Source organism: Oculina patagonica, chromosome 6 (assembly GCF_052425735.1).
Source record: "Oculina patagonica isolate OP01 chromosome 6, crgOcupat, whole genome shotgun sequence".
Classification (NCBI taxonomy): domain Eukaryota; kingdom Metazoa; phylum Cnidaria; class Anthozoa; order Scleractinia; family Oculinidae; genus Oculina; species Oculina patagonica.
The window spans coordinates 6426258-6441192 of record NC_135763.1 but is presented as its reverse complement, the minus strand read 5'-3'; the positions used below and the strand labels follow the sequence as shown (position 1 = coordinate 6441192).

The 14935-nt window shown below is 35.5% G+C and overlaps 2 protein-coding genes across 2 annotated transcripts in view; both read right to left on the bottom strand.

Annotated features, from left to right (window-relative positions):
* LOC144656253 (uncharacterized) overlaps nt 1-8554 on the bottom strand; it is a 42831-nt gene extending 34277 nt beyond the window's left edge. The window contains exons 1-3 of the mRNA XM_078516489.1: nt 8466-8554; nt 5930-6001; nt 3161-3232 (exon numbers count right to left, since the gene is read on the bottom strand). Of these exons, the coding sequence (XP_078372615.1) occupies nt 3161-3232; nt 5930-6001; nt 8466-8554 (233 nt within the window). The remainder of the gene's footprint in view (nt 1-3160; nt 3233-5929; nt 6002-8465) is intronic.
* The window catches only part of LOC144656582 (uncharacterized), a 432902-nt gene that overhangs the window by 217095 nt on the left and 200872 nt on the right, over nt 1-14935 (bottom strand). Inside the window, exon 15 of the mRNA XM_078516801.1 lies at nt 12452-12523. Within this exon, the coding sequence (XP_078372927.1) occupies nt 12452-12523 (72 nt within the window). The remainder of the gene's footprint in view (nt 1-12451; nt 12524-14935) is intronic.

The window sequence follows — 14935 nt, the reverse complement described above, 5'->3', positions numbered from 1 at the left end:
AGTACAACTTGCGTTCACTGGCGAGTAAACTTGCGGGTGCCTTTGGCCAGCCAACACAAGTCTGTACGCAAGTTCAACTTGCGGCTACTTGCGTCCACTTGCATTACCGTTTAACAAGGGCTTAAGTGAAGAACAGGGATGGGTAGGTAGTGAGAGGACTTAGTTACTAAAAGTAGTAGAAGTAGAAGTAGCAGTAGCAGTAGCAAACGCAGTAGCAGTAGCAGTAGGATATATTTAACAATTATTCTATGAGCCCGCGTTGGATACGATGTGGTAAATAGCCAACGAGGCGCGAAGCGCCGAGTTGGCTATAACGACTCGTATCCAACAAGGGCGAATTGAATAATTGTTTTATTAAATTCTTCTTTAAGTTTAAATCGACTGGACATTTTATTTTGATGTAAACAAAGTGATAGTATGAGGATCGAGGCGTGAAAATTTGTGGCGCGGTGTTCACTTCTTGAGTTGAATGAAACACACGAGGAAAGCGAGCGACAGAGTTTTCTTCCCAAGATTTTCTTCGAAAAATCACCTCTATAGTCGTCTATATATCATGGAAATTGTGACAACAGTTAAGATTTACGGGATGATCCGAAGCAAAAGCTTTTCTGGAAACTACACGTCTTGTGCAAGTCGAACGAAGCAGGAGTTACATTGTACTTGTTTACGGCTCCACGGCTGCCATCAAGACTGCTATATTATTTAAAGCGAAATTGAGCTCAAAGTGGAGCAGGTTTATTGAAGTATGAAAGGACAAGACCAAGTTTGAAAGGTAACAAACTTTAAAGAAGTGCTGAGCCTAATTTTATGATGTACACTGAATGAAACTGTGTCAGTTTGCCGTTCCGCTTTCGTAAATTATTTGCTGCTTTTCTACTTTATTCACTCGCTCTTGTTGTGCGTTTACAAGTATTTTAAAATAAACTTTTCGCATTAATCTTTTTGTTTTGCGTAGTTAATTTTACTATGCCATTTCTGTGGTTTTTGTAGGCACCGCTGATTATTTCTTGTTCATAAAGCTCGCCAAATTTGCTGTTTTCAACCATTTTTCTGATGGAACTGTCGCTTCCCGCAGAAAAATTTTACGCTGAGCGGCACTTGCCGCACTTATTTCCCATATAAGGTCAAACATAGGTATATGAGCTGATAACCGGGATTCAGTGAACCAATGAGAAAGCTAGAAATGCAATATCCAAGGTTGAGAATTTAATAATGTTGGATATGAGATAGTTATAACCAACTCGGCGCTAGTCGCCTCGTTGGCTATCTACCTTCTCATATCCAACGCGCACTCCTGGAGTAATTGTTTAATATTGTCGCTGTTTGAGGCGTCGCTGTTTATTTTTTTTATTTTTTGGTTGCAAAACGTTCGGTAAGTCGATAAGATTATTGTGACTATTAGTGTTCGGTTTGCATCTATTTATCGAATCCGTCTTTTATTTTTCGTGCTTGTAAACCTGAAATATGTAGGTCTTAATAAAATTGGTTTATAAAAGTGAAAAAGGTGTTTTATAAAAAACAAGTACTTTTTCAAGCTTTCTGTTTTTTGGTAATTACAAATTAAACCTTAATTCACTGTTACTATTTTTTTTATTGATTTCGTGCCTTGACTTTGGAACCTTTTTCAGTTAGATAGGCTGCAACTTAACCCGCTGTTATTTTGTTTATAGGTGTAGCTTTATTCCTAGGTCTTTGGGTTTTTAAGTCAGATCATTTATGCTTATCTGAGACATCCTTTGACTTTATGTCATACTGTAAAGTTCAGAAGGTAACAATCCCCTAAAAGTTACGACCATCCATAGAGTATCGCTAAACTTTCACCATTAGTAGCGATCTCAAGTGTTATTAGACTTTCTGGGAAATAAAAGTTGAAATAACAGGTACCAAGAACGATAGGCAATTATCCTTTTCTCATGTTAAAATGGTATCCACCAAACATTCGAGCAATACAGGCCAAAATAAAGTTACCAAAGAAATCTCTTAGCATGCCAACAGCTTAACTACAGCTAACAAAAACCGGCTAAAACTTTAGCACTCAAGTTGACCCTGCGAGAGAAAAAAAATGGATTTGAAATTATCCATATTTCAGTTAAAACGGACGTTTCATGTCAGTTCAAAACATATTATTATCACGAACTGTAGATAACCATGTTTTCGCCCACGACAGTATTTTATCCACGTGAATACCAAGACATTTCACGAATGCGAAATAAAACAAAACTGGTTTCAAAACTGATTATTTATTTACTTTCTGTGAGGCTGAACCAGAAACTTTGTATCGTTTTTTTTTTTTACCGGTGTCCCCACGTCAGACAGTTTTGGAATGATTTTGAATCTTGCTGGTACCTCTTATGAAATCAAGTAGCTCGTTTTTCTTTGCAAAATGTTTTATTTGGAATAACATCAAAGCAGTGCCAATCAATAAAACTACTTTATTATTATAGTAAAATGGTTTCTGTGGGACTGCAGAAGAAACCGGACATACATTCAAAGCTTTTAGAAAAAAATGATGATTAAATATGAAACTGAGAATAGATTATTCAAAATTTTAAAGGGAAGTGGCTTATAAAGTAAGGAATTATGTAATTTAGTTTGATCTGCCTTTCTTCGTGTTTTTTTTTTCTTTCTGATGTTGTTTGTTAAAGACATTTTTCCTGAAATCTTTAAATTTAAATAAATATAATGAATATTCCTTCAGGCAGCGCTTCTATTTTATTGTCGCTAAGGTCCCTGTTACAAAAAAAAAATGAAACCAGAATTTAACAGATAATCAGACGGAGAGACCGACAGACCGACCGACAGGCAAAGGACGGATGGACAAGAACAGCGTAAGTGAACGTACGTAGCGTCTCAGTGTGGTATTGTCTGTTCTTAATGATTTCTTTCTTCTTATCATCACGTTACTATAGCTCTTACACTTAGAGTAACGACCACGAGAAATGAAAACAGCAAAAAACACTAAACTACAAAATATCAAAATCGAACTTCTTTACGAAATGTAAAATTTATGCAATTTAAATACTTTGCAACTTCCCAGGGAAAGTAAACATCAATAAAAAACATTTGCTGCGAAAATTTAGGATTTGCTCTTCGATGTAGTTCTGAAGACATTTTTCCTGAAATCTTTAAATTTATATACTGAACAGGTGCATGTACTTACAAATAATATAGCTTTGGTGAGCTTTGGAATATTCCTTCAGGCAGCGCTTTTATTTTATTGTGCCTAAGGTCCCTGTAACAAATGAAACGAGAATTTATGTTCATGAAAAATGTTAAGGTGATGATTAAAAACAATAAGTTCATATTAATTGGAACCACCAAAATGTTAAGCAAAATACACATTATGTTTTCATGTTCTTAACGCTGTATATAAGTGTTTTTTAAAAGAGACATAGTCAGCTTGCAACGCAATCGGGAGGGTTGTACAATACTGTGGACTAGATTCCTTCCGGAAAAGATATAGTGCGAATCGAGTAGGGATAGGCAAGACCGATAGATAGACAGACAGACAGAACTGACATGAATTAAACTGAAACTTTATTTAAACTCCGAATACCATAAATTGAGACCGATTGGCTTGTATTAAAGTCGAGAAAAATTAATGCTAAGTAAATATATAATAGAGAGTAGTTATTTACTCTAATAAATATCTCGATAGACAACTCAATTGGACAAACTATTATAAAGAATTACGGAAAAGAGCAAAAATCGAAATCCTACAATCGTTCTTTTGAAGATCAGCTATCTATAATTAATTAGGCAAGCATTGTATAATTTAGGTACCCACAAAAGTGATGGGGTTGTGAACAGGCCAATTATCGTGACTTTTATTCTCTTAGGGATATTAGCTGAGAGGTACCTGTTTAATATGTCGTCGGTCTACCTGCGAACGTTTATGCATACCGTTAACTTTAGCTGATATTGCCCTTGTTTGCTATCAAGTTAATTATGTCGTTGTTATTTTGTAGTACCATTCTGTAAGTTAATAAAATTCAGACTGAAAGACAGACAAACTATACGGGTTGACAAGAACAATAATAACCAGTAAATGTAGCGTTTCAATGAACGAGAAAAAAAAAAACACTTAGTTAATCATTTTTAAAAATAGTGCTTCAAACAAGATTGGTATATTTCAAGACAGTACGTTTTATTGTGTCGTACTTGTTTACATGTGTAATTATGACAGCAAGAATGTTATGGCCCGAGAGGCGTAGAATTCGTTTTTGAGCGGTTCAGGTTCTAATTTTCAAATTTCTCCAAACTATAGTCGCAACTACAGTGATAATGACGATAATTCCCCGTCTCATTACTTTTCTAATAACGCCTTATACCAGGTTTAGATTCGAAAGGTTTTTCCTTGGTTCAGGGGTTGCTTGGAGTGACAGTTGTGAAAAAGTAATGGGTTTTTAAGTCAGACCAGCTATATGCTTTCTGAGACATCCTTTGACTTTACGTCATACTTAACGTCATTGTAAAGTTCCGAAGATAACAATCCTTTAAAAGTTACGACCATCCATAGAGTATCGCTAAACTTTCACCATTAGTAGCGATCCCAAGTGTTATTAGACTTTCTGGGAAATAAAAGTTGAAATATCAGGCACCAAGAACGATAGGCAATTATCCTGTCCTCAAGTTAAGATGGTTTCCACTCAACATTCGAGCAATACAGGCCAAAATAAAGGTACCAAAGAAATCTCTTACCATGGCAACAGCTTAAGTACAGCTAACCAAAACCTGCTGAAACTTTAGCACCCAAGCTGACCCCGCGAGAGAAAAATGGATTTGAAATTATCTATATTTCAGTTAAAACGGACGTTTCATGTCAGTTCAAAACATATTATCATCACGAGCTGTAGATAACCAATTTTTCGCTCGCGACAGTATTTTATCCACGTGAATACCAAGACATTTCACGAATGCATAATAAAACAAAACTGGTTTCAAAACTGATTATTTATTTACTTTCTGTGAGGCTGAACCAGAAACTTTGTGTCATTTTTTTACCAGTGTCCCCACGTCAGACAGTTTTGAAATTATTTTGAATCTTGCTGGTACCTCTTATGAAATCAAGTAGCTCGTCTTATTTTGCAAAATGTTTTATTTCGAATAACATCAAAGCAGTGCCCTTCTTTGGATTTACTAAACTTCTTTATTATTATTGCAAAATTGTTTCTGTGGGACTGCAGAAGAAACCGGACATAAATACAAAGTTTTTAGAACAAAATGATTATTAAATATGAAACTGTGAAGAAAATAAATAGATTATTCAAAGTTTTAAAGGGAAGTGGCATATAAAGTAAAAAATTATGTAATTTAGTTTGATTTGCCTTTTTTCGTGTTTTTTTTTTTTATTTTATTTCTGATGTTGTTTGTTGAAGAAATATTTCCTGAAATCTTTAAATTTAAATATTTGCCAGATTCATGTACTTCCAAAGCCTACAGACTTGATAAATTTTGGAATATTACTCCAGACAGTGCTTCTATTTTATTGACGCTAAGGTCCCTGTAACAAATGAAACCAGAATTCAACAGATAATCAGACGGAGAGACAGACAGACCGACCGACAGTCAAAGGACGGATGGACAAGTACAGCGTAAGTGAGCGTAGCGTCTCAGTGAGGTATTGTCTGCCCTTAATGATTTCTTTCTTCTTAACATCGCGTTACTATAGCTCTTATACTTGGAGTAACGACTACGAGAAATGAAAACAGCAAAAAAAAAACACTTAACTCAAAAATATCAAAATCGATCTTCTTAACGAAATGTTGTTAAATTTATGCAATTTAAATACCTTGCAACTTCCAAGGAAAAGTAAACAACAATAAAAAACATTTGCTGCGAAAATTTATGATTTGCTCTTCGATGTAGTTCTGAAGACATTTTTCCTGAAATCTTTAAATTAATATACTGAACAAGTGTATGTACTTACAAATGATATAGCTGTGGTGAGCTTTGGAATATTCCTTCAGGCAGCGCTTCTATTTTATTGTGGCTAAGGTCCCTGTAACAAATGAAACGAGAATTTAAGCTCATGAAAAATGTTAAGGTGATGATCAAAACCAATAAAACAATATTTATTAGAACCACCAAAATGTTAAGCAAAATACATATTATGTTTTCATGTTCTTAACGCTGTATATAAGTTTTTTTCTCTTTTACAAGAGACAGAATAAGATTGCAACGGGAGGGTTGTTCAATACCTTGGACTAGATTCCATCCAAAAAAGATATAGTGCGAATCGAGTAGGGATAGGCAAGACCGATAGATAGACAGAGGGACAGAACTGACATGAATTAAACTGAAACTTTATTTAACCTCCGAATACCATAAATTTTCACTGATTGGCTTGTATTAAAGTCGAAAAAAATTAATGCTAAGTAAATATATAATACAGAGTAGTTATTTACTCTAATAAATATCTCGATAGGTTATAAAGAATTACGGAAAAGAGCAAAAATCGAAATCCTACAATCGTTCTTTTGAAGATCAGCTATCTATAATTAATTAGGCAAGCATTTGATAATTTAGGTACCCACATAAGTGATGGGGTTGTGAACAGGCTAATTATCGTGACTTTTATTCTCTTAGAGATATTAGCTGACAGGTAGCTGTGTAATATGCCGTCGGTCTAGCCGCGAACGTTTATGTATACCGTTAACTTTAGTTGATATTGTCCTTGTTTGCTATCAAGTTAATTATGTCGTTGTTAATTTGTAGTACCATTCTGTAATTTAATAAAATTTAGACAGACAGACAGACAAACGGTACGGGTTGACAAGAACAATAATAACCAGTAAATGTAGCATTTCAATGAACGAGAAAAAAAAACACTTAGTTAATCATTTTTAAAAATAGTGCTTCAAACAAGATTGGTACATTTCAAGACAGTACGTTTTATTGTGTCGTACTTGTTTACATGTGTAATTATGACAGCAAGAATGTTATGGCCCGAGAGGCGTAGAATTCGTTTTTGAGCGGTTTCTAATTTTCAAATTTCTCCAAACTATAGTCGCAACTACAGTGATAATGACGATAATTCCCCGTCTCATTACTTTTCTAATAACGCCTTATACCAGGTTTAGATTCGAAAGGTTTTTCCTTGGTTCAGGGGTTGCTTGGAGTGACAGTTGTGAAAAAGTAATGGGTTTTTAAGTCAGACCAGCTATATGCTTTCTGAGACATCCTTTGACTTTACGTCATACTTAACGTCATTGTAAAGTTCCGAATATAACAATCCTTTAAAAGTTACGACCATCCATAGAGTATCGCTAAACTTTCACCATTAGTAGCGATCCCAAGTGTTATTAGACTTTCTGGGGAATAAAAGTTGAAATATCAGGCACCGAGAACGATAGGCAATTATCCTGTCCTCAAGTTAAGATGGTTTCCACTCAACATTCAAGCAATACAGGCCAAAATAAAGGTACCAAAGAAATCTCTTACCATGGCAACAGCTTAAGTACAGCTAACCAAAACCTGCTGAAACTTTAGCACAACTTTAGTTCAAAACATATTATCATCACGAGCTGTAGATAACCAATTTTTCGCTCGTGACAGTATTTTATCCACGTGAATACCAAGACATTTCACGAATGCATAATAAAACAAAACTGGTTTCAAAACTGATTATTTATTTACTTTCTGTGAGGCTGAACCAGAAACTTTGTGTCATTTTTTAACCAGTGTCCCCACGTCAGACAGTTTTGAAATTATTTTGAATCTTGCTGGTACCTCTTATGAAATCAAGTAGCTCGTCTTATTTTGCAAAATGTTTTATTTCGAATAACATCAAAGCAGTGCCCTTCTTTGGATTTACTAAACTTCTTTATTATTATTGTAAAATTGTTTCTGTGGGACTGCAGAAGAAACCGGACATAAATTCAAAGTTTTAGAACGAAATGATTATTAAATATGAAACTGAAAAGAAAATAAATCGATTATTTAAAATTTTAAAGGGAAGTGGCTTATAAAGTAAGGAATTATGTAATTTAGTTTGATTTGCCTTTTTTCGTGTTTTTTTTTTTTTTATTTATTTCTGATGATATTGTTTGTTGAAGAAATATTTCCTGAAATCTTTAAATTTAAATATTTGCCAGATTCATGTACTTCCAAAGTCCACAGACTTGATAAATTTTGGAATATTCCTCCAGACAGCGCTTCTATTTTATTGACGCTGTCCCTGTAACAAATGAAACCAGAATTCAACAGATAATCAGACGGAGAGACCGACAGACCGACCGACAAACAAAGGACGGGTGGACAAGAACAGCGTAAGTGAACGCACGTAGCGTCTCAGTGAGGTATTGTCTGTCCTTGATAATTTGTTTTCTTCTTAACATCATGTTACTATAGCTCTTACACTTGGAGTAACGACCACGAAAAATGAAAACAGCAAAAAACACTAAACCACAAAATATCAAAATCGAACTTCTTAACGAAATGTAAAATTTGTGCAATTTAAATACCTTGCATCTTCCAAGGGAAAGTAAACATCATTAAAAAATATTTGCTGCGAAAATCTATGATTTGCTCTTCGATGTAGTTCAGAAGACATTTTTCCTGAAATCTTTAAATTAATATACTGAACAGGTGCATGTACTTACAAGTTCTCTAGCTCTGGTGAGCTTTGGAATATTCCTTCAGGCAGTGCTTCTATTTTATTGTGGCTAAGGTACCTGTAACAAATGAAACGAGAATTTAAGCTTATGAAAACTGTTAAGGTGATGATCAAAAACAATAAGCTTCATATTTATTAGAACCACCAAAATGTTAAGCAAAATACACATTATTGTGGGAGCAAAGCCGCCACATTGTTATCGACTGCGGGATTTATTTATTTATTTGTGTGTGGGTTTGCTTGTGTCACGTGGTCTTCTGCGAGAGAGCCTGGGGATGAGTCGGCGGTGCGTGTCGAGTAGGCCATATTGGATTTTGGCGTGTCGTACGTTTTGTGTGGTTTCTTTGATTTCACTGAGCTGTTCTTGAAGTTGCTCGTCATTACAGCAGCTCACGAAGTCATACTAGCCAACATTTCGTTTGGCTGGAAGTCTGTGCAGGTTGCACATCAATTCAAGAGAAGCTTTTACGCTTACGCAAGCCAATATTGAAAGCCGCAGAAACAGCACAATTTAATACATTTGTACTTGAATCAGTCTATATGGCTATATGTTCTGATATATGTAAATTATTCTGCAATGCATACCTACGGAGCGATATAATAAACAAACCATTTTAGTGCTACTGGTTAAAAAAGAAAAAAAAAAAGGAAAAAAGAAAAAAATTGTCCCCTCTGGGATTCGAACTCGGGCCTCTGGCGACCTCTCGTTCCCCAGTCAGATGCCTACCCAACTGCGCTACTCTTACATTCTTAATGACGTAAGGGCGAAAATATCGTATATTAATGTAATAGACATTCCGCTGTTTATCTGTTATCATGTGCATCAAAGAAATGTTTGAATCACCTGCTGCTCATAAATTTTCAAGGAATGAATTTGCAAAAAATCACAAAGATTATTTGCCGCAATAAATAGCAGCCTTAAGGTAATTGAATGTACTAAATGACAGGGTCGTAACCAGGTATATGGGATCAGGGATCACAGCCTTGGGATCGGGATCACAGCCTCGGGATCGGGATCATGGACCCGGGATCCCGGGTCACAAGTCATGGGATCCGGATCGGCCAATCAGATCGGATCAGAATGGAATCAGGGATCAAATGTTGCCACATTTTAGGGATCAGGAATCAAAATTTAGAGCTAAAATTTGGGATCAGCGATGAAAAAATATACCTGGTTACGACCCTGAAATGAATTCACAAAAAAGAAGAATCAAATTTGAAATTATCAAGCCCCCACACGTACGCATCGCGGACCGATTTTGTTTTCATGTTCTTAACGCTGTATATAAGTGTTTTTTTTCTCTTTTAAAAGAGACAGAGTCAGCTTGCAACGGGAGGGTTGTCCATTGTTGTGGACTAGATTTCATCCGAAAATGATATAGTGCGAATGGAGTAGGGATAGGCAAGATAGATAGATAGACAGACGGACAAATCTGAACAGAATTAAACTGAAACTTTATTTAAACTCCGCATTCCATAAATTGACACTAATTGGCTTTTATTAAAGTCGAGTAAAATTAATGCTAAGTAAATATATAATACAGAGTAGTTATTTACTCTAATAAATATCTTGATAGTCAACTCAATTGGACAAACAAAGAATAACGTAAAAGAGCAAAAATCGAAATCCTAGAATCGTTCTTTTAATTTGAAGATCAGCTATCTATAATTAATTAGGCAAGCATTATATAGTTTAGGTACCCACAAAAGTGATGGGTTGTGAACAGGCCAATTATCGTGACGTTTATTCTCTTATGGATATTAGCTGACAGGTACCTGTTTAATATGTCGTCGGTCTACCTGCGAACGTTTATGCATACCGTTAACTTTAGTTGATATTGCCCTTGTTTGCAATCAAGTTAATTATGTCGTTGTTATTTTGTAGTACCATTCTGTAATTTAATAAAATTCAGACAGACAGACAGACAAACGATACGGGTTGACAAGAACAATAATAACCAGTAAATGTAGCGTTTCAATGAACGAGAAAAAACACACTCAGTTAATCATTTTTAATAATAGTGATTCAAACAAGATTGGTACATTTCAAGACAGTACGTTTTATTGTGTCGTACTTGTTTACATGTGTAATTATGACAGCAAGAATGTTATGGCCCGAGAGGCGTAGAATTCGTTTTTGAGCGGTTTCTAATTTTCAAATTTCTCCAAACTATAGTCGCAACTACAGTGATAATGACGATAATTCCCCGTCTCATTACTTTTCTAATAACGCCTTATACCAGGTTTAGATTCGAAAGGTTTTTCCTTGGTTCAGGGGTTGCTTGGAGTGACAGTTGTGAAAAAGTAATGGGTTTTTAAGTCAGACCATCTATATGCTTTCTGAGACATCCTTTGACTTTACGTCATACTTAACGTCATTGTAAAGTTCCGAAGATAACAATCCTTTAAAAGTTACGACCATCCATAGAGTATCGCTAAACTTTTACCATTAGTAGCGATCCCAAGTGTTATTAGACTTTCTGGGAAATAAAAGTTGAAATATCAGGCACCAAGAACGATAGGCAATTATCCTGTCCTCAAGTTAAGATGGTTTCCACTCAACATTCGAGCAATACAGGCCAAAATAAAGGTACCAAAGAAATCTCTTACCATGGCAACAGCTTAAGTACAGCTAACCAAAACCTGCTGAAACTTTAGCACCCAAGCTGACCCCGCGAGAGAAAAATGGATTTGAAATTATCTATATTTCAGTTAAAACGGACGTTTCATGTCAGTTCAAAACATATTATCATCACGAGCTGTAGATAACCAATTTTTCGCTCGTGACAGTATTTTATCCACGTGAATACCAAGACATTTCACGAATGCATAATAAAACAAAACTGGTTTCAAAACTGATTATTTATTTACTTTCTGTGAGGCTGAACCAGAAACTTTGTGTCATTTTTTAACCAGTGTCCCCACGTCAGACAGTTTTGAAATTATTTTGAATCTTGCTGGTACCTCTTATGAAATCAAGTAGCTCGTCTTATTTTGCAAAATGTTTTATTTCGAATAACATCAAAGCAGTGCCCTTCTTTGGATTTACTAAACTTCTTTATTATTATTGTAAAATTGTTTCTGTGGGACTGCAGAAGAAACCGGACATAAATTCAAAGTTTTAGAACGAAATGATTATTAAATATGAAACTGAAAAGAAAATAAATCGATTATTTAAAATTTTAAAGGGAAGTGGCTTATAAAGTAAGGAATTATGTAATTTAGTTTGATTTGCCTTTTTTCGTGTTTTTTTTTTTTATTTATTTCTGATGATATTGTTTGTTGAAGAAATATTTCCTGAAATCTTTAAATTTAAATATTTGCCAGATTCATGTACTTCCAAAGTCCACAGACTTGATAAATTTTGGAATATTCCTCCAGACAGCGCTTCTATTTTATTGACGCTGTCCCTGTAACAAATGAAACCAGAATTCAACAGATAATCAGACGGAGAGACCGACAGACCGACCGACAAACAAAGGACGGGTGGACAAGAACAGCGTAAGTGAACGCACGTAGCGTCTCAGTGAGGTATTGTCTGTCCTTGATAATTTGTTTTCTTCTTAACATCATGTTACTATAGCTCTTACACTTAGAGTAACGACCACGAAAAATGAAAACAGCAAAAAACACTAAACCACAAAATATCAAAATCGAACTTCTTAACGAAATGTAAAATTTGTGCAATTTAAATACCTTGCACCTTCCAAGGGAAAGTAAACATCATTAAAAAATATTTGCTGCGAAAATCTATGATTTGCTCTTCGATGTAGTTCAGAAGACATTTTTCCTGAAATCTTTAAATTAATATACTGAACAGGTGCATGTACTTACAAACTCCATAGCTCTGGTGAGCTTTGGAATATTCCTTCAGGCAGTGCTTCTATTTTATTGTGGCTAAGGTACCTGTAACAAATGAAACGAGAATTTAAGCTTATGAAAACTTTTAAGGTGATGATCAAAAACAATAAGCTTCATATTTATTAGAACCACCAAAATGTTAAGCAAAATACACATTATTGTGGGAGCAAAGCCGCCACATTGTTATCGACTGCGGGATTTATTTATTTATTTGTGTGTGGGTTTGCTTGTGTCACGTGGTCTTCTGCGAGAGAGCCTGGGGATGAGTCGGCGGTGCGTGTCGAGTAGGCCATATTGGATTTTGGCGTGTCGTACGTTTTGTGTGGTTTCTTTGATTTCACTGAGCTGTTCTTGAAGTTGCTCGTCATTACAGCAGCTCACGAAGTCATACTAGCCAACATTTCGTTTGGCTGGAAGTCTGTGCAGGTTGCACATCAATTCAAGAGAAGCTTTTACGTTTACGCAAGCCAATATTGAAAGCCGCAGAAACAGCACAATTTAATACATTTGTACTTGAATCAGTCTATATGGCTATATGTTCTGATATATGTAAATTATTCTGCAATGCATACCTACGGAGCGATATAATAAACAAACCATTTTAGTGCTACTGGTTAAAAAAGAAAAAAAAAAAGGAAAAAAGAAAAAAAATTGTCCCCTCTGGGATTCGAACTCGGGCCTCTGGCGACCTCTCGTTCCCCAGTCAGATGCCTACCCAACTGCGCTACTCTTACATTCTTAATGACGTAAGGGCGAAAATATCGTATATTAATGTAATAGACATTCCGCTGTTTATCTGTTATCATGTGCATCAAAGAAATGTTTGAATCACCTGCTGCTCATAAATTTTCAAGGAATGAATTTGCAAAAAATCACAAAGATTATTTGCCACAATAAATAGCAGCCTTAAGGTAATTGAATGTACTAAATGACAGGGTCGTAACCAGGTATATGGGATCAGGGATCACAGCCTTTGGATCAGGATCACAGCCTCGGGATCGGGATCATGGACCCGGGATCCCGGGTCACAAGTCATGGGATCCGGATCGGCCAATCAGATCGGATCAGAATGGAATCAGGGATCAAATGTTGCCACATTTTAGGGATCAGGAATCAAAATTTAGAGCTAAAATTTGGGATCAGCGATGAAAAAATATACCTGGTTACGACCCTGAAATGAATTCACAAAAAAGAAGAATCAAATTTGAAATTATCAAGCCCCCACACGTACGCATCGCGGACCGATTTTGTTTTCATGTTCTTAACGCTGTATATAAGTGTTTTTTTTCTCTTTTAAAAGAGACAGAGTCAGCTTGCAACGGGAGGGTTGTCCATTGTTGTGGACTAGATTTCATCCGAAAATGATATAGTGCGAATGGAGTAGGGATAGGCAAGATAGATAGATAGACAGACGGACAAATCTGAACAGAGTTAAACTGAAACTTTATTTAAACTCCGCATTCCATAAATTGACACTAATTGGCTTTTATTAAAGTCGAGTAAAATTAATGCTAAGTAAATATATAATACAGAGTAGTTATTTACTCTAATAAATATCTTGATAGTCAACTCAATTGGACAAACAAAGAATTACGTAAAAGAGCAAAAATCGAAATCCTAGAATCGTTCTTTTAATTTGAAGATCAGCTATCTATAATTAATTAGGCAAGCATTATATAATTTAGGTACCCACAAAAGTGATGGGTTGTGAACAGGCCAATTATCGTGACGTTTATTCTCATAGGGATATTAGCTGACAGGTACCTGTTTATTATGCCGTCGGTCTACCTGCGAACGTTTATGCATACCGTTAACTTTAGTTGATATTGCCCTTGTTTGCTATCAAGTTAATTATGTCGTTGTTATTTTGTAGTACCATTCTGTAATTTAATAAAATTCAGACGGACAGACAGACAAACGATATGGGTTGACAAGAACAATAATAACCAGTAAATGTAGCGTTTCAATGAACGAGAAAAAACACACTCAGTTAATCATTTTTAATAATAGTGATTCAAACAAGATTGGTACATTTCAAGACAGTACGTTTTATTGTGTCGTACTTGTTTACATGTGTAATTATGATAGCGAGAATGTTATGGCCCGAGAGGCGTAGAATTCGTTTTTGAGCGGTTTCTAATTTTCAAATTTCTCAAAACTATAGTCGCAACTACAGTGATAATGAAAATAATTCCCTGTCTCATTACTTTTCTAATAACGCCTTATATCAGGTTTAGATTTGAAAGGTTTTCCTTGGTTCAGGGGTTGCTTGGAGTGACAGTTGTGAAAGAGTATCTAAACATGCATCGGTGGCGCTACAAATACTCTTGTTCGATCCAGCACGTGCTGTTTTGCAGTCAGCTTGTAGTGCTGGGGAGATAATTGAGGTTCTTGTGTCACACAATCTTCGGAAGTCGCAAAGTCTTATCTAACACAAGGCAGTACTCCCCCATTAAC